Here is a 21,918-nt window from a genome sequence, read left to right on the forward strand (position 1 = left end):
GCAGCACAAGGCTGTTCTAATTTACATGAGGGGCTGTGCAGGGTGCCACACAATCTCAGAATCCAGGGAGCACAAGATGTGGCTCAAAACCACCTTTACCCCCCTTGCTGCCACAAACATGGGCAGAGGACTAGAATGAGAGCCACCAAATGATTTTAAATGCTCATCAGCTGTTTCCAGTGATGCAGTTAGCAGACATCAGATTAAACATTCCTTTTCTTTCCTGGATCTGGACTCTTGAGAACTGACAGGCTAAGCCATCAATGTGAAGCGATTCCAGCCACAGAACTAGCTCCACCCAGAGTTCACTGGTCTTTGGGGCACAGACCCAGACAACTCTATTTAGATACGCATTTTCTGAACATTGGGCTGAGATTGCGAAAGGTTTTCCCGTGTTTGATGAATTTGGGTGTCTGAAAGCAAGTCCCTCATTACTGCTCCCTGACGGAGTCAGCACCAGCTAAGACTGTTTGTTTTAAAGTTGTACTGGACTACAATGGCTAATGATAAACCCGAATACAAAATTGGACCCAAATGTCAAGAGCTCTAGGAACAATAAATGATCGTAGACAGGATTACCTGACCTTCATAGCTACAATGCAACTACTGCTTCAATAATCCTATATGCTTCAGCCAAGCCAAACAAGTTGATTTTTTAAATTATTTCCCCTTGCACACTCCTGAATAGATTCCAGCAGCATATTCCTGTTCCTATACCGGTAGCTGGACAAGACATCATCAAATACATTTACATGCACAATATAGTCTGATAAGGTGTTTCACCCATGTCAGGGTTAGTGGTCATTACTCTTGCTCTAGTCTAAGTTAGAAGCATGCTGCTTAGGAGAGCTTACAGAATCAGGTTTATAAACCCTGGAAAGCACCAGCAAGTTGAGAGAGGGCTCAGCCACCATAATCTAGACTAGAAGAACGGCAGCATACTACAGAGATCAAAATTAGAGACTGTTATGAGGTACTGGAATTTCAGCGCCTTTGGGACAGAATTTCAAGTACTGAACAACACACAGTCATCTGTGCAACATACATGCATCTTCCAACCAAAAGCACTGTATTTTCGACCTCTCTACTTAATATGGGAAGACATTCCAAAGCTTCCTTGTCATGATCACTAGCAGACAATTATTGATCAGAGTTGAAACTGTGCATTCAACTTGTTTTAAAGTTCCACAGCAAGCCAAGGAACTAAGGAATGCAACAGCATTGTCACAAAATTAGCACCATGACATATGACTGTGGGTAATTCAAGAGAGATTTCTTTTTGACTGCACTATTCTTGTATGGAGAATACCAACAAAGCTCCTGTCTTCTCCAACCTGCTGAGGGCTACCACCATGGCCCCCAGAAGCAGTAGCAGCCTGTTGGCGAGAAAGCAGCAGTGCGCTTTGAGGATTCCAGTAGCAAAGGATGCTAAGGAAAGGAAGCATGAACACCTATCTCCATGATACCTGTCTCCCCCTATCACTTTACATTTCCACAGAAATGCAATTGTTTGCACCACTGGACTAGTCAGTCCACTTACAACTGCAATGTGAAATTAACAAATGTTGATAGGAGACGAGAGATAACATGGCTCCTAGATCTACCACATGGCACAATACACGTCCACTAGGATAACTAGAAGGAGTAGTAGAACTGGTGCGCTGCTGCTAGTCTGGTGAAGCCAATGTTTCACCAGATACAAATTTAGAACGTGATCATTACTAAGGAAACTTAAGACCCCTCTTCCTGGTGAAGCGCTCTATCTACAACAAAGCTGTGAAAGTGAGAGAGGAGCGCAAGCAATGCGGCACTAACTGCTCTCAAAGCCCTCACCCAGTTTGTCTGAGGATGTGATAATATCAGCTGGAACGCACGAGTCCAGATCTGCATCCAAGATTCCCAGTGGGTCGAGCTGTGCTACATGATGCCCTCGAATCTATGAAATGGGCCAGGAATGGAAAGGAAAGTGGATACCAAAAAAGGGGGGGGGGGGGGGAAGGGAAGGGATAAAAAAAGTTAAATTACATTCGAATTAATTTGCAGAGTAATTCTCACCGACGTTTGGAGAAACAGTTACTGGTGCATCATCAAAATTTACACAACTAATGCCGAGAGGATCAAGCTTTGCAATGTGGTGACCCCTGACCTGGAAGCAACAACACAGATCAGTTATTAAACAAGTTCATTAAAAGAGACATACACATTTTCACATTCCACCCTTTCTGCAAAGCCACTGTACAAAAGGGATCCATTGCATGTAATAATGTATAAAAAAGTTGCCCATAAACATCACAACTTTTGTTTAAGAGCAACATGGAGTATACACCATATACAAAGTTTATCAGCATGGCCCCGGAACTTCCCTCCACCGCTCCGTTCCGTCCCCCCCCTGCTTTCCCCCCCCCCCCCCCGTTAGCCATTATTAACTCAATTTTACAGTTCAAAGTAAGCTGTGGAGGGGATATTACTTAGACTGTAAGCGCTTTGGGGAAGAGATTATGTCTTCATGTTCTGCAGAGGGACTTTTGAGCTCTGTCAGATAATTTCTGAAAGCATTTCCTAAATAACAGGTCAAGGGATTGACAAGCATGACCTGAACACATGCCTAAGAGAAACATTATTAATAGCCTCCTGGTCCCAATCAGATTCTAGGGTTCCCTTTCAACCCACAGTAGCAAGGAGACAAGAAAGTAGATTTATTGTATGTTGTGTGGTTTGGTAAGTTGCTCTTATTTTGTTTCTGCTTGGATCACTAGGATGTCCTGGTTTCATATTTAAACAACATTTACAGTGTGAAGTTTCTCAGCTCAACACCAGATAGCAGCCCAGAAGGCTCACATGGTTATGAATGCAGCAGAACACCTTCTCTACAGTGAAGAAATTTGTAACATTGGGGGTCAAATTCAATATAGGCAAAGCAAAGATTTTCTTCTCTGCTGAAAGATTCTCGGAGATCAGAGAAGTGATCCCAAAGCAAAGAGTAGACCTACCACCACCTTGGATCTGTACAGGAGAGGCACTTGTTATCGTACAAGTTTCCAGAATTTAAGAACTCAACCATGACTATTTCCTGTAAGCACCATAGCACGTTAAGAGTCAGCTCCCAGGTTAATAATCCCAGTGGTCAGACCAATGCCAAGTTGGCTGGCAGGCTTAAATGTGAATGACTAGTTAGTGCAGAGAATATAGTCCTGTTGCATTGCAACAATAATTCAAAAGAGAAGGAGTTGCGGGTTGGATTGGGAGCACAAGAGCAGCTGGTAATGCTCCAAGACTGAAGTTGGGCAGATACATCAGTTCCTTGAACCAAGGAACAAGACTTAAACCACTCAACAAGTTTAAGCACAAAAATAGCAAAGTGCTTCCAGCACAGAGGATGGTCCTAAGGTGAGTCTCAAATAGTTTAGTCTTTTTCATTCTAGCGTAGCCCCCCCCCTTACCACTGACACCACGTTCCAAACTAAGCAGGGTGTTACCCATCAAAGGCCAATATTACAAGTCAGGTTCGGAGCTCATCTTTCTAAAGAGCTTTAGGCTGTTAAGGAATAAGTATGGGCACCCAGATACCGCAGCGAGGAGCACAGTATAGACACCCAAACAGAGAGAATTCTAAAGGCTGTGCAGACATTGGTTTGATAAAGGATGTTTCTCAGTCCACCTCTGGTCTATTACAGACTTTGGGCTGTTTTCTACTTGTGTGAATTGTTGTTAGGTATTCTTCAGAAACAGCTTCGGGAGTTCTGCTTCTGATATCAGAAAAGCGTGGGAAGATATCACTCAAACTCAGGAAAATGTTACTGAGGGTTCTGATCTGGATATTGCTCACACGTGCAGAGAGACCCAACCCCACAATGAGAGATGTTGTGCCAGATCAGAATTTAGTTTTTTTGAATAAGTCTCATGCCAAACAGTTTCCTGCTGATGAGTTATGAGTTCTTCCCTCAGAAACCACTGGGGTCATTCCCACCAACTGCTTGCTCAGCTGCTGAAACTTTGAGTCAATAACTTCTATTTTCAGTATCTATAGTTTTATCCTCCAGCTAGGAAGCTGTTGTCCAGAAGCTGCAGATGGGTGTATCTAACTGTTTGGGCCTTAAAACACTGCTGTTCTTTATTCCACTGGTGTCAGCTGATTTTGAAACAGACCTGCTGTTTCAGTTAGGGGGCCTGGAGAGACAGTTTGATTTCTGAAAGCTTACTACAAGTTGAAGGCAGTATGTTGCCTGATCTTGGTGACCAGGCCTCTAGATTTTGCAGACATTTTGACTCCCTTCCTGATCAGCTTCCACTCTGAGCTGCAAGTTAGGATACCATATCTGCAGCTCCCACTCGAGTGTGGACCCAGTTATACAGATATAAAAATACCTTACAGTGGTATAGCTTATTTCCTTTCCTGAATATAACTGGGGTGTGGTACCGCTTTAGTTATATTGGCATAGTTAGTGGTACAACTTGGCTGTATAGACAAGGCCTTAGTATTGTAAAGGATCCCAGAGAGGTTTAGGAAGTGATTTCTGTGGTTTAATCCGTTGAAGAGACAGAATTTAGTGCTTGAAATCAGGGGAACTCACTGAGAAAGTGCTGAGCACCTGCATCACGTGACCTCTCCAGAGTTATTGCTGATGAGTCCCCACAGTCTTGGATTAGAATAAGAAAAACGTTCTCCTGCACCAGTCTGGGACCCACTCCCCACCCTTTGACTAGGCATGTGATAATCCATGAGGATTGTCCTGTAATTGAAAGATGGAGAGATCCATTAGATCAACCAGTTCAGCTTCTCAAATCATGCATGTCAAGGGATCTGGGGTTCCAATGCTGGAAATCCTGTTCTTTGGTAACTGTGAACAGAGGAGGGTCAGCTTGGCTGGTTATGGCTGTCAAACAGCTCAGAATTCAGAGCACCAGGAGATGGATTTGATAGTTGTCTGGTTTCTAACCCAAGTCCCAAATCCCTGAATGTGTGGGGGAACTGGAAGAAATTAGTTTCTTTTATCTCCTAGATTTAATACAAAGCAGCTCTGCAGTGCAAACATGCTGAACTGTGTAGGCAGCCATGAAAGCAGCAAGGTATGGAATTCCACCTGAGTGGGTGGCATATGCCTATTTCCTTCATTATAATCATACAAAGGCAGATTGTTTTCCTGCCTCAAAACAAGCCTCTACCAGCCGTTACAAAAATTAATCAGACGCATAACTACCGGTATGATTAGAAAGTAAAAGGCAGTTACCCTTTCCGTAACTGGTGTTCTTTGAGATGTGTTGCTCATGTCTATTCCACAGTAGGCGTGCATGCTCGCCAAGTGCACCAGTGCCAGAAGTTTTTCCCCTAGCAGTACCCGGGAGGGGGGGGGAGGGAAGCACCCCCCGCGAACCCTGGAGTGGCCCCTGCCTGGTGCAGTATAAGGGGAGCTGCACGTTCCCCCCCACCCTCAGTTCCTTCTTGCCAGACAACTCCAGCACCGGGGAAGGAGGGCGGGATGTGGAATAGACATGAGCAACACATCTCAAAGAACATCAGTTACGGAAAAGGTAACTGCCTTTTCTTCTTCGAGTGATTGCTCATGTGTATTCTACAGTAGGTGATTCCAAGCTGTATCTGCTGGAGGTGGGTAGGAGTTCACAAGTTCTCGGGATGGAGTACCGCGCCCTGCCGAACCCAGCGTCATCCCTGGATTGGGAGACTATCGCATAGTGCGAGGTAAACGTGTGAACCGAAGACCACGTTGTGGCCCTACAAATGTCCTGAATAGGGACGTGGGCCACGAAGGCAGCCGACGAGGCCTGCGCCCACATCAAGTGTGCCCTAACAATAGGCAGCGGGGGAACACCCGCCAGCTGATAACAGGAGCGGATGCATGAAGTGATCAAGTTGCCCAGCCGCTGAGTGGAAATTGGCTGGCCTCTCGTGCGCTCAGCTGAGGCAACAAACAGCTCCAAGGACTTTCTGAATGGCTTGGTTCGCTCGAGGTAGAAAGCCAGAGCTCGCCTCACATCGAGCGTGTGGAGGTGGCGTTCCTCATTCGTCGCGTGGGGTTTGGGGCAAAGGACTGGTAGAAAAAATGTCCTGATCCATGTGGTAGGCGGAGACCATCGTCGGGAGGAACGCGGGGTGTGGGCCGAGCCGGACCATGTCCTTATGAAACACAGTATACGGCGGCTCTGAGGTCAGGGCCCTGAGCTCCGAGACCCGCCTGGCTGACGTGATAGCAACCAGGAAGGCCACCTTCCAGGAGAAGTGAGACCAGGAACACATGGCCAGTGGCTCAAACGGGGGCCCCGTAAGCCGAGCCAGCACCAGATTCAGGTCCCATTGCGGGACCAGGGGCTTAGAATATGGGTAAAGCTGGTCCAAACCCTTCAGGAACCAGCTGGTCATAGCATGGGAGAACGCAGTGTGTCCTTGCACCGGGGGATGGAAAGCCAATACGGCTGCCAGATGCACCCTGACTGACAAGGGCGCCAGGCCCTGGGCCCTCAGGCGGAGGAGGTAATCGAGGGTAAACTGGATCGGGGCAGCCGTTCGGGATACACCTTGGTCTGTCACCCACCTAGCAAAACGAGACGACTTCGCCATGTAGGAGCGGTGAGTGGAGGGCCATCTAATCTCAAGGACGACATGCTGAACCAGAGCTGAGCATGTCCTCTCCTCACCACCTAGCCACTCAGCTGCCACACCGTGAGATGAAGAGCTACCAGGTTGGGGTGGAGGAGACAGCCCCGGTCCCGAGAGAGCAGGTCCGGGCACAGTGGCAACGGCCACGGCAGAGCCACCACAAGGCCCAAGAGGGTCCCGTACCAGTGCTGCCTGGGCCATGCCGGGGCAATGAGGACGACCCTGGCCTTGTCCGTCTTTATTTTCTCTAGGACCCTGCTGATCAGTGGGAACGGGGAGGAAGGCATATAGGAGTTGGCCAGACCAGGGCAGGATAAAGGCATCAGAGATAGCGCCCCTCCCCAAGCTCCCCCTGGAGCAGAACTGGGGGAATCGTCGGTTCTGTCGGGTCGCGAATCGGTCCACCTGGGGAGTTCCCCACCTCCGGAAAAGCTGGAGGGCCACTTCTGGGTGTAGGGACCACTCGTGCTGAGAGGAAAAGCCCCTGCTCAAGCGATCCGCCCTTACGTTCCGGGTGCCCGGTAGGTGAAAGGCTTTTAGGTGGATGTCGTGGGTTATACAGAAGTCCCACAGACTGAAGGCTTCGTGGCAGAGGGCAGAGGATCGGGCCCTGCCATGCCTGTTGATATAGAACATCAAGGCTATGTTGTCTGTGAGAACCCTGACTACCTTGCCCTTCAGGTGCAAGCGGAAGGCCACACACGCCAGCCGCACCGCCCTGAGTTCCTTGACGTTTATGTGATGGGTCAGGTCTTGCGGAGACCACAGGCCTTGGGTCTGAAAATTCCCCACGTGGGCTCCCCAGCCAAGGTCCGATGCATCGGACACCAGCTCCATGGACGGGGCCCTGCCCCTGAAAGGGACCCCCTGGAGCATGTTGCTCGGTGTAGACCACCACCGTAGGGAGGCGGTCACCGAGTTCGGCACGGTAAGGACCTTGTCCAACCTGTCCGTGGCTTGGGAGAACTGCGAGGCCAGCCAGAGTCGGAGGGGCCTGATCCTGAGCCTGGCATGGCAGACCACATACGTGCACGTTGACACGTGAACTAGCAGCTGTAGGCAGGACCTGGCTGTCGTCACCGGGAACCTTACGATCGAGTCGATGAGCCCTTTCAGGTTCTCGAACCTGTTGGGGGGAGGGGAGGGGAGGAGAAGAGGAGAGAGGTCCTGGCCAACGCTGCATCCAGGAGCGCCCCAATAAACTCTATGCATTGGACCGGGACTAACGTGGACTTGGTGTTGTTTACCAATAGGCCCAGGGCGGTGCATGTGGACAGGAGGAGTGCCACATGATCCCTCATCTGCAAGCGGGAGGTGCCCTTGACCAGCCAGTCGTCCAGATAGGGGAATATCTGGACCCTGAGGTAGGCCACTACTACTGACATGCACTTTGTAAAGATCCTGGGGGCAGTGGACAGACCAAATGGGAGGATCGTGAATTGGTAGGGATTCTGTCCCACCACAAAACGGAGGAAGCGCCTGTGCCCCTCGAATATATGGATGTGGAAGTAGGCGTCATAGAATCATAGGGTTGGAAGGGACCTCAGGAGGTCATCTAGTCCAACCCCCTGCTCAAAGCAGGACCAATTCCCAACTAAATCATCCCAGCCAGGGCTTTGTCAAGCCTGACCTTAAAAACCTCTAAGGAAGGAGATTCCACCACCTCCCTAGGTAACCCATTACAGTGCTTCACCACCCTCCTAGTGAAAAAGTCTGTAGATCGAGGGCTGCATACCGATCCCCGGGATCCAGGGAGGGGATGATGGAGGCCAGGAAAACCATGTCAAACTTGAGTTTTACCAAGTACTGGTTCAGACCTTGCAGGTCCAGTATGGGTCTGAGCCCCCCTTTGGCCTTCGGGATAAGGACATACCCGGAGTAATACCCCTTGCCCAGGAACAACTTGGGCACCGCTTCTATCACTCCTAGTTCCAGGAGCCTCCCGACCTCCTGCTCGAGCAGAGCCTCGTGAGATGGGTCCCTCAAGTGGGGCGGTTGGGCGGGTCGGAGGTAAACTGGAGGGTGTAACCTCGGGAGATGGTGTTGAGGACCCAACGATCCGAGGTGAACCGTGACCATTCCGGAACGCACACAACCGATTGGAAAAAAGGAGCTTTATTGGGGGTGGATCCCTGCAGAAAACTAGCAGGGTACCACCGAGCGTCCCATCAAAACTGCCTTTTACCCACCTGCTTGCCCTTAGAGGACCCAGGCTGGGGGGCAGGCCAGTATTGTCTTTGCGGGTGTTTCTTATAGTCCCATTGCTTATTATGGGCGGCCTCGTATTTTGGGAGGGCGGCCTGGGCGAGAGCCTGCTGTGGCTTGAACTTGGGTTTTGCCAGAGCAGGGACATAGACTCCCGCGCGACCCTCCAGACCCTGGGCCTCGTTCATGCAACCTTGTGTCCGTTTCCTCTGCGAACAGCCCCTTCCCAGTCAAAAGGAGATCCTGCATCCATGACTGCACTTCGCTGGATAGCCCAGAGAGCAGAAGCCAGGATGCCCATCTCATGGACACCGCTGAGGCCATGGACAGTGCGGCCGTGTCCGCTGCATCCGAAGCGGCCTGCAGAGACGCCCTTGTGGCAGCTGCCCCTTCCTCCATGAGCGCCTTAAACTCCTTTCTATCGCGCTCCCGGAGGGAGTCCTCGAACTTGGGGAGGGATCCCCAGAGATTAAAGTCCTAGCGACCCAGGAGAGCCTGATGGTTTGCTACTCTCAGCTGGAAGCTTGACAACGAATAAATATTTCTCCCAAAAGCATCCAGCCTCCAAGAGTCTTTGTTCTTTGGGGTCAGTGCTGGCTGTCCGTCACTCCCTGTGGTTGACCGACTCGACCACCAAGGTATGGGTGGGTATACAAATACTCGTGCCCTTTAGTGGGTACAAAGTACTTGCGCTCCGCCTTCTTAGAGATGGGCGCCAACAAGGCTGGTGTTTGCCACAGGGCACTTGAAATTCTCGCCATCTCTTCGTGGAGCGGCAAGGCCACCATGGCTGGTGCCAAGGGGGACAGAACATTGAACAGAGTGTCCAAGGGCTCCTCCATTTCCTCTGCCTGGAGATGGAGGCTCGCTGCCACCCTTTTTAGTAATTCTTGATGGGCCCGGTAGTCCTTCTGCGGGATGGAGGGGGGCAGGGCCACAATGAGCTCCTCCAGACAGGGCGAGGAGGCCGGTGTGGTGCTTTGGGTGTCGGCTGGCACCAGAGGATCCACCACCTGGTCAGACTCCAGGCACGGCACCGAGGAAGTGGGTCCCATCGACTCTTTCCTTGGCGGTTTAGGGATGGAGGCCGATAGAGCTTCTGATGCCCCAGCCACCGAGAGTGCCCCCACTGTGGGCTGCGCCGGAGGCCAGGGTGCCCACTGGTACCACTGGGCTGGCCACGACGCATGGTGCCACTGCACTTGCTGAGGCATCGGCAGGGCCGGCCGATCAGGCTGGCTAGCCTGGCCTGTAGACGGGCGACTGTGAGCGGAGGTAGGGCTGGTGTACGACACGCTGCTGCCTCCGGACCAGGAGTGGCAGCGGTGCCGGGATCTATGTCGACCACGGGACCGTGACCTCGAGGTGGGAGAACGGCACTGACGGTAGTAGCTGCTCCGCGAGCAGTCTTGACAGGTGGACCCGCGATGGCGAGGAGCCGGCGATCGACGCCCGGAGCTACGGTGCCTTGGCGGAGACTTTGAGAGGGATTCCGAGCCGGAACGGCGTCGATGGTCATGCCACGACCGACTGCAGTACTGCCTTCGAGACGAGGACCGTTGGCGACGTCCGCCGCAGTCCCGTCTGTGCTCGCTCCGTGAAGACGAGTGGTGCCGGGAGTCCTGATTGGATGGCACCTATCCAGACAGTCTAGCCGGCGTCGAGGGCGATCCACATGGACTGAGCCCTGAACCGTCACTGGGCGGTGAGTGGTGTTGGGAACATTCCCTCGACCGAGACCGGGCCGGCGGCGACCCCAGCGGCACCTTGCCTCTGGAGCATGGGGCCGACATCGGTGGTGCTCCCAGCACCGGCATGGACACGACGTCCTTAGCCGCCTGGAGGGCTTCGGGCGTAGATGGCATCCGGACATCCAGAGAGGCCTGCTCCCAAGGAGCCGGGCTACTCCACTCCGCATGAGTCGGAGGCCTAGGGCCCGATGGGGACCGAGGACTACCCGACATGGGCCTTGCCTCTGTCCCAGACGTCACTCGGTGCCGTTGCGAAGAGGGAGTCTTTCTGGTCCTGTTGGCATGCCCCGTGGAAGGGGAGCGGTAGCGACTAGTCGAAGATACCGGAGGGTCTCCGTGTACTAACGCTGCGATGCCGGATACCGGATCAGAGCAGCGTGCCGCGGTCGGGGCCAGCACCGACTCCATCAGGATAGCCCAGAGTCTAATGTCCCTTTCCTTTTTGGTCCAGGGCTTGAATGACTTGCAGATCTTGCACCTTTCGCTGATCTGGGTTTCTCCCAAGCAGCGCAGACAGTCTGTGTTGGGTCACTCCTTGGCATAGAATGCCTATAAGAGCCGCACGACTTAAATCCCGGGGCATGCCCTGGCCCAGGCTCATTAACTAACTAAACTTCACTGAAAACTAAACTGACTACAGGAACTGCTGAACGAACAGTTCTGGGGACAAGCTGCAGCAAGGCTGGAGCTAAGCAGTTCCAACACACCTTCACTGGCGGCAAGAAGGAACTGAGGGTGGGGAGAGGCGCACCTCCAGGGGTCGCTGGGGGTGCTCCCCACCACGGGTACTGCTAGGGGAAAAACTTCTGGCACTGGTGCATGTGGCGAGCACGCACACCTACTGTGGAATACACATGAGCAAATCACTCCAAGAAGAAACCACCATTCCTGCCACTATGAAACTCAGCAGTTTCTTCTTCCCCTATAATTAATTTGGAGATATTCCAGTTCAATCCAGTTTTTAAGATGGTAATTGCCTGGTGCTTTTAAAGAGGCCATATGTCACAAACATCTGCTTTATCTGCCAGGCTCTGTAGTCCTTTCTTTAAGGGCTTCTTTACATGGAAAAGATATCCTGGCACTACTTTACTAGAATAGTTATACCAGTATAACTCAGTGTGTGGACACTCTTATTCTGCCATTTCAAAGGCTGTGGCAGGGAGAGAAAAGGAAAAATGGGGATTTGATATTTACCAGTAATTGGATTTAGAAAACAAAACAAAAACAAAACTCACAATAACCTCAGGCTGGACTACGTATACACAACTAAAATCCAAGTATTTTTCTCGTTGGTTTGCCTGCTTATTCTACAAACCAAGAATGGGCAGACATTGGGTTTAGCTGCTAACAAATTAGCATTGGTACTGAGGGAAGTAGAGTGAAGTGGATGATTCTGCCATACAATCAGAGATGAGATCCAAGACCATCTACAGCAGATTTCAACTTGACCTTGAGCGACGGCCTGACTTTTGGCCTAGAACCAGTGCCTATGCATTACCAAGCAGGGTATGAGCTAAATACTGCAAACTTGACCTCTTGTTCCATGAGCATGCAAGGCCTAGAGTCCTGCAGAGGAGACACAGCTCTGCAGCAGGAGGGGTAGAAGCAGAGGCACCACAATGTTGCTCAACAGCGATCCTGCTGGAACAACAGCTGTATTAACGGAGCTCATTTCAGCTCTCCCAGTGGGGAGACAGTTCAGGTAACAAGGTTTGCATTCAAGGGCTGGGAAAACAAACCTAGCCTTTATGAAAGTATAGGCTTGACCCAGTTTCTTAGGCAACAATTCCAAATATGATAACACCCCTACAATGCCTGGAGTGATCCCAACTTCTCATGGGAGCTCTTCCTTAGCAGCAGCACCAGACAGCAGCTGAGAGATGGTGAGCCATGAGTTAAGAATAAAGAGTTCTGAATGGTAATTAGCAGTTTTGCAAACCTGCTACGGGGCCGCTAATAAAGGGGATGGTACAATGTGTGTGGCGTTGAGGGGATGATCAGATGAGATTACTTTCTTTTTGAAGTGTATAAATCGTGAGAGACTTGTCCACAATAAAGATCACAGGCCTGACAAAGTGGAGAGCAATTAAAAATATATGAACCACCCTCAGCAGCAGCATAGGAAACCACTAAACCACAAAAAAAGGGTAAATTTAAGAGCATCTTGAGAAAAAACAGCCTCTGCAAGGAAATCAGAAGCAGCGTAGATTCCATAGTTTATAGATGTTCTCTCCAAGAAAGGACGCCTGCTCCCCTTGATGGGTTGATTTTTGGCATCAAGCTTTGTATTGATCCGAATGTTTCAGCCAGCATATTTAAATGTATTTAAGTAGCCAGCGACAGCATGGCCTCTTCCTAACTGCAGATGAGAAATGTATCCTGCATTTTTATTTTAGGATATCAGGGATTAATCCTGGAAGTGTGTTGGAACACTGGAGACAGAGTTGTTGCACAGCAGCACGTTTTAAGCTAGGAATGAAGTGGGAGAAGCATTATTGTTAAGAAGTTAATTCTAGAAACTAATTATCCACCAACAGACAGGGGTGGGCAAAGGTATGTCTCTTGTTTTGCAGTTGATGGGATGGGGTTAATAACCAGCTTAGCTGTAATAATCACTTTATTTGGGTAACAATGGTTTTGGCTCTCCTATTATCTAGGAAGTGTCAGCTAATGCATCCTCCCAATAGATCAGTGGCTTGCAGTTAAAATTAGGTAGATTTTACACACAGAACAGCAAGGAAACATTCTTAAGCTATACTTACCATGTAAATACAACACAGAACAGCCAGAACCATGTTTCCAGCACCCCAGGGTAAACGGTTTAGTTCCACCGGTAGTTCAGAAAAGTGACACAGCATGCAGTTTGCTTACCCAGTCACCAAAATTCTGCATGTGACTTCAGGCAACAACCTGAATAGTAACAGGGCTGATTCTTCATTACGCTGCCCTTTGTCTAGGAGGCATTGACACCAGTGCAAGGCAAGTGGCAATGACTATACAAGCTGCTGGCAGTCAAGAATCAGTCCCCGTGTCTTTAAAAAGGAGCAAATCCTGAACTGAAGACTGGTATCCATTCACCACCACCACACAAAAAAGTGTTCTTACCTGATATGCCCTGATAAGAGATTGCACTGCAAGATGGTCGTCCACTAGTTTATCTACATTCGGCTGTGCTTGAACCAGGGACTGTGCTTGCGTCAGTGCAGACAGGCTGGTGCTCAGTGGAGGGGGGCTTTGGTAAGCAGTACCTGGAGCAGCTCCAGCATTGGCATTGCGAAAGAATATGTCCCATGACTAAGGAGACAAAAGGAAAGAGCAGAGTGATAGATCCATTGCCCAAAAATTCAAAAGCATTAAACTCCATCCCAGACCTTGTCTACACTAGCATTAGGACTGATCTACATTCAAAAGTTAGGTCGACCCAGCTACATCGCTCAGGGGTATGAAAAATCAACACACCCCTTAATGATTAGTTAAGCCAACCTAACCTCTGGTGTAGACAGGGCTAGGTTTCTGGAAAAATTCTTCTATCAACTTAGCTACTTCCTCTTGGGGGGTCAGAGGAGAGGGAAGAGATGCCCTAACTACACCAACAGGAGAACCCCCTCCTGCCGGCATGGGTAGTGTCTACACTAAAGAGCTATAGCAGCACAGCTGCAGCTGTGCCACTGTAGTGTTTCAAGTGTAGACAGGCTCCCACTAGCCTAAAATCTCCCACTTATTCACAGTTGCCATTTCACACAGCTAAACACACTGACAGCAGCCGGAGAGTCAGATTTGACGGCCAGAAGGCATCATTGTGGTACTGTAGTCTGATCCCCTGCATAAAACAGGCCATACGACTGTCCTGAATTAATTCCTGCTGCAAGTCCAATTGCTGTGCATGAACCAGAGCATATCTTTTAGAAAGACATCCAAACTTGATTTACAAATTTTCCATTGAAGCAGAATCCACCACAATTGTTGGCAAGTTGTTCCAACGAGCAATTACCCTGATTGTTAAAAATGTGTGCCTTATTTCCAGTTAGAATTTGTCTAGCTTCAACTTTCAGCCATTGGATTCTGTTATACTTTTTCCCTGCCACATTGAAGAGCCCTCGTGACATTATACTCCATATTCTTTATGAAAATATGCTTGTGATAGGAATATGACATAACTAAGATGTACTTTAAGCAAGATGGGCCTTGTAAGGTATCATTGGATAGGTGATGATTTACTGAATAGGATTATCCTATTTGTATGCACGTATCATGTCTGTCTCTGAAATTAGAAATATTGACTACGTATCTATATTTCAACTGTGTTACTTTGAGTGACGCCCCCTGCTAACACTTCAGGTACAACAATGAAAATGCCCGTGATGGCCCATCAGCAAGAGACAATGGACTGTAAAAGAGCTTAGTCTTCCTGTGAATGGGTGGGTCAGCCTGTGAAGAATGGCTACAGGGGCGCTACAGAGACACGTGTCCATGTTACCTGACACTGGAACCCATCTCGAATTCTGTACTTTTCCACGAGAAGCTGGGGGACAGGGGTCACACTAGGAAACAAAAGACGTGGGGAGCAAGGTAATCCAGGTTGTGAGTTCTACCCTGCTACCCCACCCAAGATGAATGCAGGAAACAACTAAGACTGAACTGGGGGAAGAACTGGACCCAGGCTGGAAGGGCGTCTGGCCTGTGAAGATTATTAGAATCAGAACTTACATGTAACCAGTTTCTTTAGTGTATTAAGCTTAGTTTGCATGCTCTGGTTTATTTTCTTCATAATCTGCCTTGTTCTGTCTGCTACCTCCTTAACTACTTAAAATATACCTGTTATAGTTAATACATTTATTTCTAGTTTACAATATAACCCAATTTATGTGATTTCTAACTGGGGCGCGGGGGGGGGAGAGAAGTTGTGCATACCCTCCTCCCCATTGAGAGAAGAGGCGAATTTCATATTATTTTGAGTTTGTACTCCAAGGGGTGGTGGACATCTGGGTTCTGTGGCAAGCCCCTTAAGCTGAGCCTTCTCAGAGCGGATCTCTGTCTCTCTGTGCAGGTGGGTGTGGCCCTGCCTGTGCACTGGGCTGGAAAAGGCTGGGGAACCCAGCCCAGCAAGACCAGGTAAAAAGGGGGCCCAGGCTGGGAGAATAGTCAGCTCAGCACACCAGGTGACATCCCAGGGTGCCCAACCTGTCACACCTCTATTATCCAATTTCTGTTCCCCATGCAAGTGCTTACAGACCGCTTAAGTCACCTCTTAACCTTCTCTTTGTTAAGCTAAAGAGATTGAGTTCTTTGACTCTTTCAGTCCAAGGCAGGTTTTCCAATCCTTTAATAATTCTCATGGCTCTTCTCCAAACCCTCTCCAATTGATCAACATCCCTGAATTTTGACACCAGAACTGGACACAGTATTCCAGTGGCAGTCACACCAGAGCCAAACCCAGAGATAACAGAACCTCTTTACTCTAGAGACTAGTCTACACTCTTGTTACCTTCGTGGCAGCCAACAGTGATGAATTTTAAGGCGTTGGGGGAGGAAGACACACACAGCTGCCTCATGACCATGCCCCACCCTAGAGGCCAAGCACACAATTTAAGATTTTAAACATTAACAATGCAGACTTGCTAACATTTAGCAATTAATGAATTCATAGATTTTTTTTTCCCAACACAGCTCCACATGAATGGCACACATTGCATGACTGGGACAAATCCCCCCTCCACAACATATTTAAGGTAATTGTGTGTACAATTCACAGAAAGTGGAGAGGGCAAGAGATGGCATTGACAAGGTCCCTGCCCCAAGAGTACTTAAGATCTGTGACAAAATGAGAGACCATACAACACACCAGATAGAATTAGCATGAGAAAGGAGAAGGGTTACAGTAATAAGGTTACACGATTACTATACTCTGATATGAGCTTATAAACTATATGCACATATATATATTTTCAATAGGACAATTCACTTGTGAGTAACATGGAAGTAGCAGGCGTATAGAAGGAATGAATGGTAGAGCCAAAGCACTCAGGAGGATATTTCCATGCACGGGGTAGAGATTGGAATGAAGTTTACTACATTTAACCCGTTCTTTACGGATTTAAGGTTCAAAACCTGGCGGGAGGGAGGAATTTTAAGTCATCCCCCACTTCAGCTCCCCTGCCCCCCTAAAAGCTCTGGATGTGGGAGTGTGGTGGAGAGACAGTACTAACCACAAAGTTAGTGAGGTAAAATCTTTTATTGGAGCAACTTCTGTTGATGAAAGAGACAAGTTTTTGAAGAACTCTATAGCTCAAAAGCTTGTCTCTTTCACCAACCGAAGTTGCTCCAATAAAAGATTTTACTTCACCCACCTTGTCTCTCTAGTATCCTGGAATTGACACAGCTACACCACCACTGCAGACAGCTCTGAGCACACACATTAGCTCATTGATCCTCAATCCTGCTCCAGTGAAGGCGGCAGATAAGCACTGCCCCCATTTTACAGATGAGGAAACGGAGTCCTGAGGGTAAGAGTCTGATTTTTTGGGTGCAGAGCACCTCAAGAAAGCAGATCCGCACACCACTTGGCCAAGGCCAAACAGCAATTCAGAGGCAGGAATGGGAGAAGAACTCTGGAGTTCCCAGCTCCCAGCTCTATACAGATGAACTGCAAGCAGCAGTCATTCAAGCTGCCTCACACAGGCTGCTCTGCGAAGGTATCTCGATCTTGACCTGGTGGGGCACCTCTAAGAGTGAAGGGATAGATGGGCCTGCATGACTCATCTAATCCTAGTTCTCTCTTTGGAGGCTGCTAATGATGCACTCAGATACTGCAGGGAAGTAGGCCACATAGGTATCTAGATATAAGGCCATGTACAATTTGGGACAGTTGCATGGTAGGAAGGTCAACTTGTTTTACAACAGCCAACAAAGAGCCATCCATTCATGAGGGCTTTGGTCACTACTGTGCTTTGAACCAGTGACCTAGAAGTCAGAGGAGGTCCCATCCTCTAGTGTCAGCTCTCTGCCCCGCTCAGACTGTCAAGTTTCTGTTCAAATGGTTTTGTTACTTTTAAAGGCAACCAGCATTTTCAAATGCTAGCCCTCACACCCTACGCTAGAAAGAAAACCAAACTAATGGCTGAGGGTGACTGTATCACAAGGTTATTGCAAGCATATCTGTATTTTACAGAGGAGTGACCAAAAGCTTGTCTTAATGGATGGCCCTTCGTTGGTTTACACACAACAAGCTCAAATTCCTACCATCCAGCTGTCCCAACATGGCCTATTCAGTACCAACACAGCCCACTTCACTGCAGTGTAGACAGGCTGCTCCCAGCATTTTGAGCATCATATTGATTAGCCATAACACACTGTTAAAAAAACACGTGCAGCAACTGGTGGCCTGTCCACGTTAACTGGTGTTAGCAACACTGGGAGCACTAAACTGAACAGATTACATGTGCATAATGGTCCCTTCTGGCCCTGAAGTCTATGAACCAGTATTAACAAGGATGAGAAGTTTATAAGGAAGAAACTCCTGTAAGATAAAGCTTATGCTCCAATACGTCTGTTAGTCTAGAAGGTGCCACAGGACTCTTTGTTGCTTTTTACAGATCCAGACTAACACAGCTACCCCTCTGATAACTAAGAAATAGTTCCGTAATGTCAGCTCTTGCTATTCTTAGAAAATACAGTCTCGTGGTTACAGTGCTGGAGTCATGAGTTCTGGGCCCCTTTGCTGACACTACACTGACGTGCTGTGTTACCACTGGCTAGTCACTTCCCTTCTCTGTGATTTCCTCTCTTCACCCCTGAAACATACATAGTATCTCCCTGCACATGGGGCCTTTGTGAGAAGTTTGTGAAGAGCTTTGAAATTAATCCTCAAATGAAAGAAGAGAAAGGAGGGCAACGCTAAAGGTCAGGTTCGAAAAGGAGATGTGAAATGCTACCACGCAGACCTTGCTACAACATGCAGTAGCTTTTATAGGGGTACATCTTATCCACCGCAGCACTTAAAGTATTGAACATAATTTTGGCTAAGACTAGGACAGCCTTCAGATCCATTTCAGTGCCTTTTCTGTTCAAGTGTCAGAAAAAACTGAGTTTACAGGTGTCAGGAAATAGCGAGTACTACTGAAAGCTAGAACACACACACACACACACGGGCTCTGCAGAAAGCAGAATAGGCTCTTCTCTGCTAGCAGGGGTTTTCCCAGGGACTGGTGTTCAGAGCAGAGCTGCTGCAGTGTTGGCGGATCACATGGTAATGGGAAGCTATTTCCAGCAGTTCTGATTTACAGACTACCATTCACATGGCTCCACAAGGTGATAAATTTAGAAAGAGGTCATAATGCAGGAAAATAAGCTGTGGTTTTTAAAATATCACTTATTGATCCTGGTGCCAAAGTGTTCTCTCTGTATTTTAATCATGTTCATCAGGCATCAGACTAGCCAGGTCACAAAAAAGGGACCCAGTGTAAAAAGGAGGTAGGGCTATGAGACAGAGGAATAGTCTTAAATCAAGGCTTTTCTGGGGAACCCTTTGTGTCACAGTGCCCATTCTGACACTTCTAGTAACTAATGTGGAACAATACCAAATTAGCCACACACTAGCCTGGGTCTGCAATGCTGACTGAGCAGAAACATATACCCTACCCATTTCTTTTCTTTGGATTTAAAAGCCATGGTGCTGTACAAATCTGATGAACTCTAGCAGTCTAATACCTATGTCTATTCTCCATACCTATCCTGATAAGCCTCACTCTGGTCTGACAGCTACTTGGCATAGCAGTGCTAGGTACAAGGATTCTGAAACAAAGCAAACACGTTTAATCAATACCGGTCTTCATCACAGCAGTGCTGTGGAAAGCTGCAGGACTCTTTTAGACACCACAGTGGCTCAGACATTATGATGGTGGGTGTGGTTTAAGAATCTGAAGAGATAATTAATGCTGCTTGTGATGGGAGGGAGTTTGCCTCTGTGCTTTGCTTTCCTACAGATTAGAAAAGCCTGAATTTCGAGACCAAAGAAAGGTCTGGGAAGGGGATTGAGAAATGGGGAGACTGCACCAAAGAGATTTCCTCCTCAGCTGACAGTATCCTGTGCTGCTGCCAGATTTCTCAAGACAGATTTAAATGTGGGACTCAGAGCAGGATGAAGACTCTGGTGGCTTTGGCTTTTGTCAGGTTTAAGGAGGAGTTGCCAATTGCTGGGTCTCAGACATGGGATGTCAAATTGATCTTCCCATTCAGGGGCTCAGAGGTTAGGAGAACAACCACATAGGTGGACATGAGCAACTTAAACACCCCCCCTTCCCCGATCTGGTACTCTAACATTATTAGCTCTTAGATATTGCTTTTTCATCATAGATCTTAAAGCACCTCAAAGGAGGTCAGCATCATTATCCCTATTTTACAGAAGGGGGAACTGAGGCACAGAGTTCATATGACTTGCCCAAGGTCACCCAGCAGGGAACAGGAACCCCAAGTCTCAGTCCATTGCTTTATCCACTAGGCAAAACAAGGGTTATAACATTTAAAACACACAAAAGCAGTAGCTTCTTCCTCAAAGCAAATGTAGAAAGTAACTTTTGCTCTCCGTGTATCATACGCAGGACCAAATGCCCAGCAGTGCTCCAGCCTGTCCACCTGTTCTTTTCCTTGCCTAACTGAGCAACAGCTGTTCAGTGACAGACCACCACAAATTACTGTGTTCAAACAAATGCTAGAGGTATGATAAACAAAAATGAAAAGCCTTCAGAGATCACACTGAATTTCAGTTCTTCACTCATCCACATGAGGAATCTTTTTGTTCAACTATAACACTCTCTCTCCATCTCGTACAGGTCTTTCAGCACGAAAACAGTCTTTTAGATAAATCCTGCAACAAGGAGTTATATTTACCATCAAACTTATAAGCCACAAATATCTCTTTGATGGGCTAAAGCTGAATGACAACCAGAAGTACTAACAAGGAACCCATTTCAGCAACAGTGCCATCCTGTTTCTTAGAATCATAGAATATCAGGGTTGGAAGGGACATCAGGAGGTCATCTAGTCCAACCCCCTGGTCAGAGCAGGACCAATCCCCAGACCCCTGAATGGCCCCCATCAAGGACTGAACTCACAACCCTGGGTTTAGCAGGCCAATGCTCAAACCACTGAGCTATCCCTCCCCCCAGTCTCGCTCATCCAGTTTCTAGCACCTGATGATTCAGAAGATGGGGAAACCAATGCAACTCACCTAAACACACAGTGTTACATTCTTTTGGGGTTGGGGAGGGGAGAAAAGCTATGCTATCCTGGGTTGGAGTCAGTATGCATCCTGAAACATGCTGGTTGATTCTCCTCCATCACACCTCTGAACTTGACAAGTTCATCAATGGTCACTTATAGCTAAGGCTAAGATTTCACAGACAGGTCAGGGACAATAAAAAATAAATTCACAGAAGCCAGTGACCTGTCCCTGACTTTTACTAAAAGTATTCATGACAAAATGGGGAACTGCTGAGCAGCTGCGAGGGCCAGCTGGGAGCTCCAGGGGCCCCCACCATCTGTGGGGGATGAAGTCCAGGGTCCCCCCGCAGCAGCTTGGAGGCTCTGCTGTGGGCGGGCAGGGTACCCCGCAGCTCCCAGCCACTGTGGGACCCTGCAGCTCCCAGTCACCACTGGCCGAAGTCACAGAGGTCTTTGGAAGTCATGGATTCCGTGACTTCTCTGATCTCCGTGACAAAATTGTAGCCTTACTTATAGCTAAGGCCCTTCGTTCTCAGTTTAAACTGATTTTTAATTGAAAAATTCCCAGGTTTTACAAAAAATATTCTTTTTTTCTGATTTTCACCCTACTTTTGTATCATTCAAATATATGAAAAATAACTTGTTTTATTAGGAAAATACATTAGTCTGTGGGTATATGCAAAGATGCCTGTTGAAGTAAGGCAATTTGTTAGTCTAGAAGATACACACAAACAAACAAACAAACAAACAAACAGGTATGCACGCAAGCTCTGAAGTACTGATGAATCTCACACCCACCACATACACATTTCAAGCTATTAGCAGATAATGGTTTAAAGATCTGACACACTAAAATAGGAAGAAAATGAAAATCTGTATCAGAATGTGTTTCAGAACAAGGAAATATTTGAAAGTTTTAAAACACAAACAGGAGAAAAGAATGAAGTTGAGTGTATGTACATACTTACAGACTAATAGTTCTGTGTCTACAACAGTCAACTGTTTATTCAAATTAAAAGTTGTATTTGGTGATTAGAGAGAGATTGTTTTCTTAAACTCAGAGGTGGCATTGTGTTTTGAGTTCGGTTTTAGTTCTGCAGCAAACCACATTGATGAACGAAATTCAAAGCA

General features: G+C 48.0%; 1 protein-coding gene across 1 annotated transcript in view; it reads right to left on the reverse strand.

Moving 5' to 3' along the window:
- The window catches only part of LOC113407661 (2-oxoglutarate dehydrogenase, mitochondrial-like), a 105,625-nt gene that overhangs the window by 54,279 nt on the left and 29,428 nt on the right, over positions 1 to 21,918 (reverse strand). Inside the window, exons 3-4 of the mRNA XM_026656915.1 lie at positions 13,675 to 13,863; positions 2,056 to 2,146 (exon numbers count right to left, since the gene is read on the reverse strand). Of these exons, the coding sequence (XP_026512700.1) occupies positions 2,056 to 2,146; positions 13,675 to 13,863 (280 nt within the window). The remainder of the gene's footprint in view (positions 1 to 2,055; positions 2,147 to 13,674; positions 13,864 to 21,918) is intronic.

The sequence above is a fragment of the Terrapene carolina genome, unplaced genomic scaffold (assembly GCF_002925995.2).
Source record: "Terrapene carolina triunguis isolate 2854851 unplaced genomic scaffold, T_m_triunguis-2.0 Scaffold51, whole genome shotgun sequence".
In the NCBI taxonomy this organism is placed as follows: Eukaryota; Metazoa; Chordata; order Testudines; family Emydidae; genus Terrapene; species Terrapene triunguis.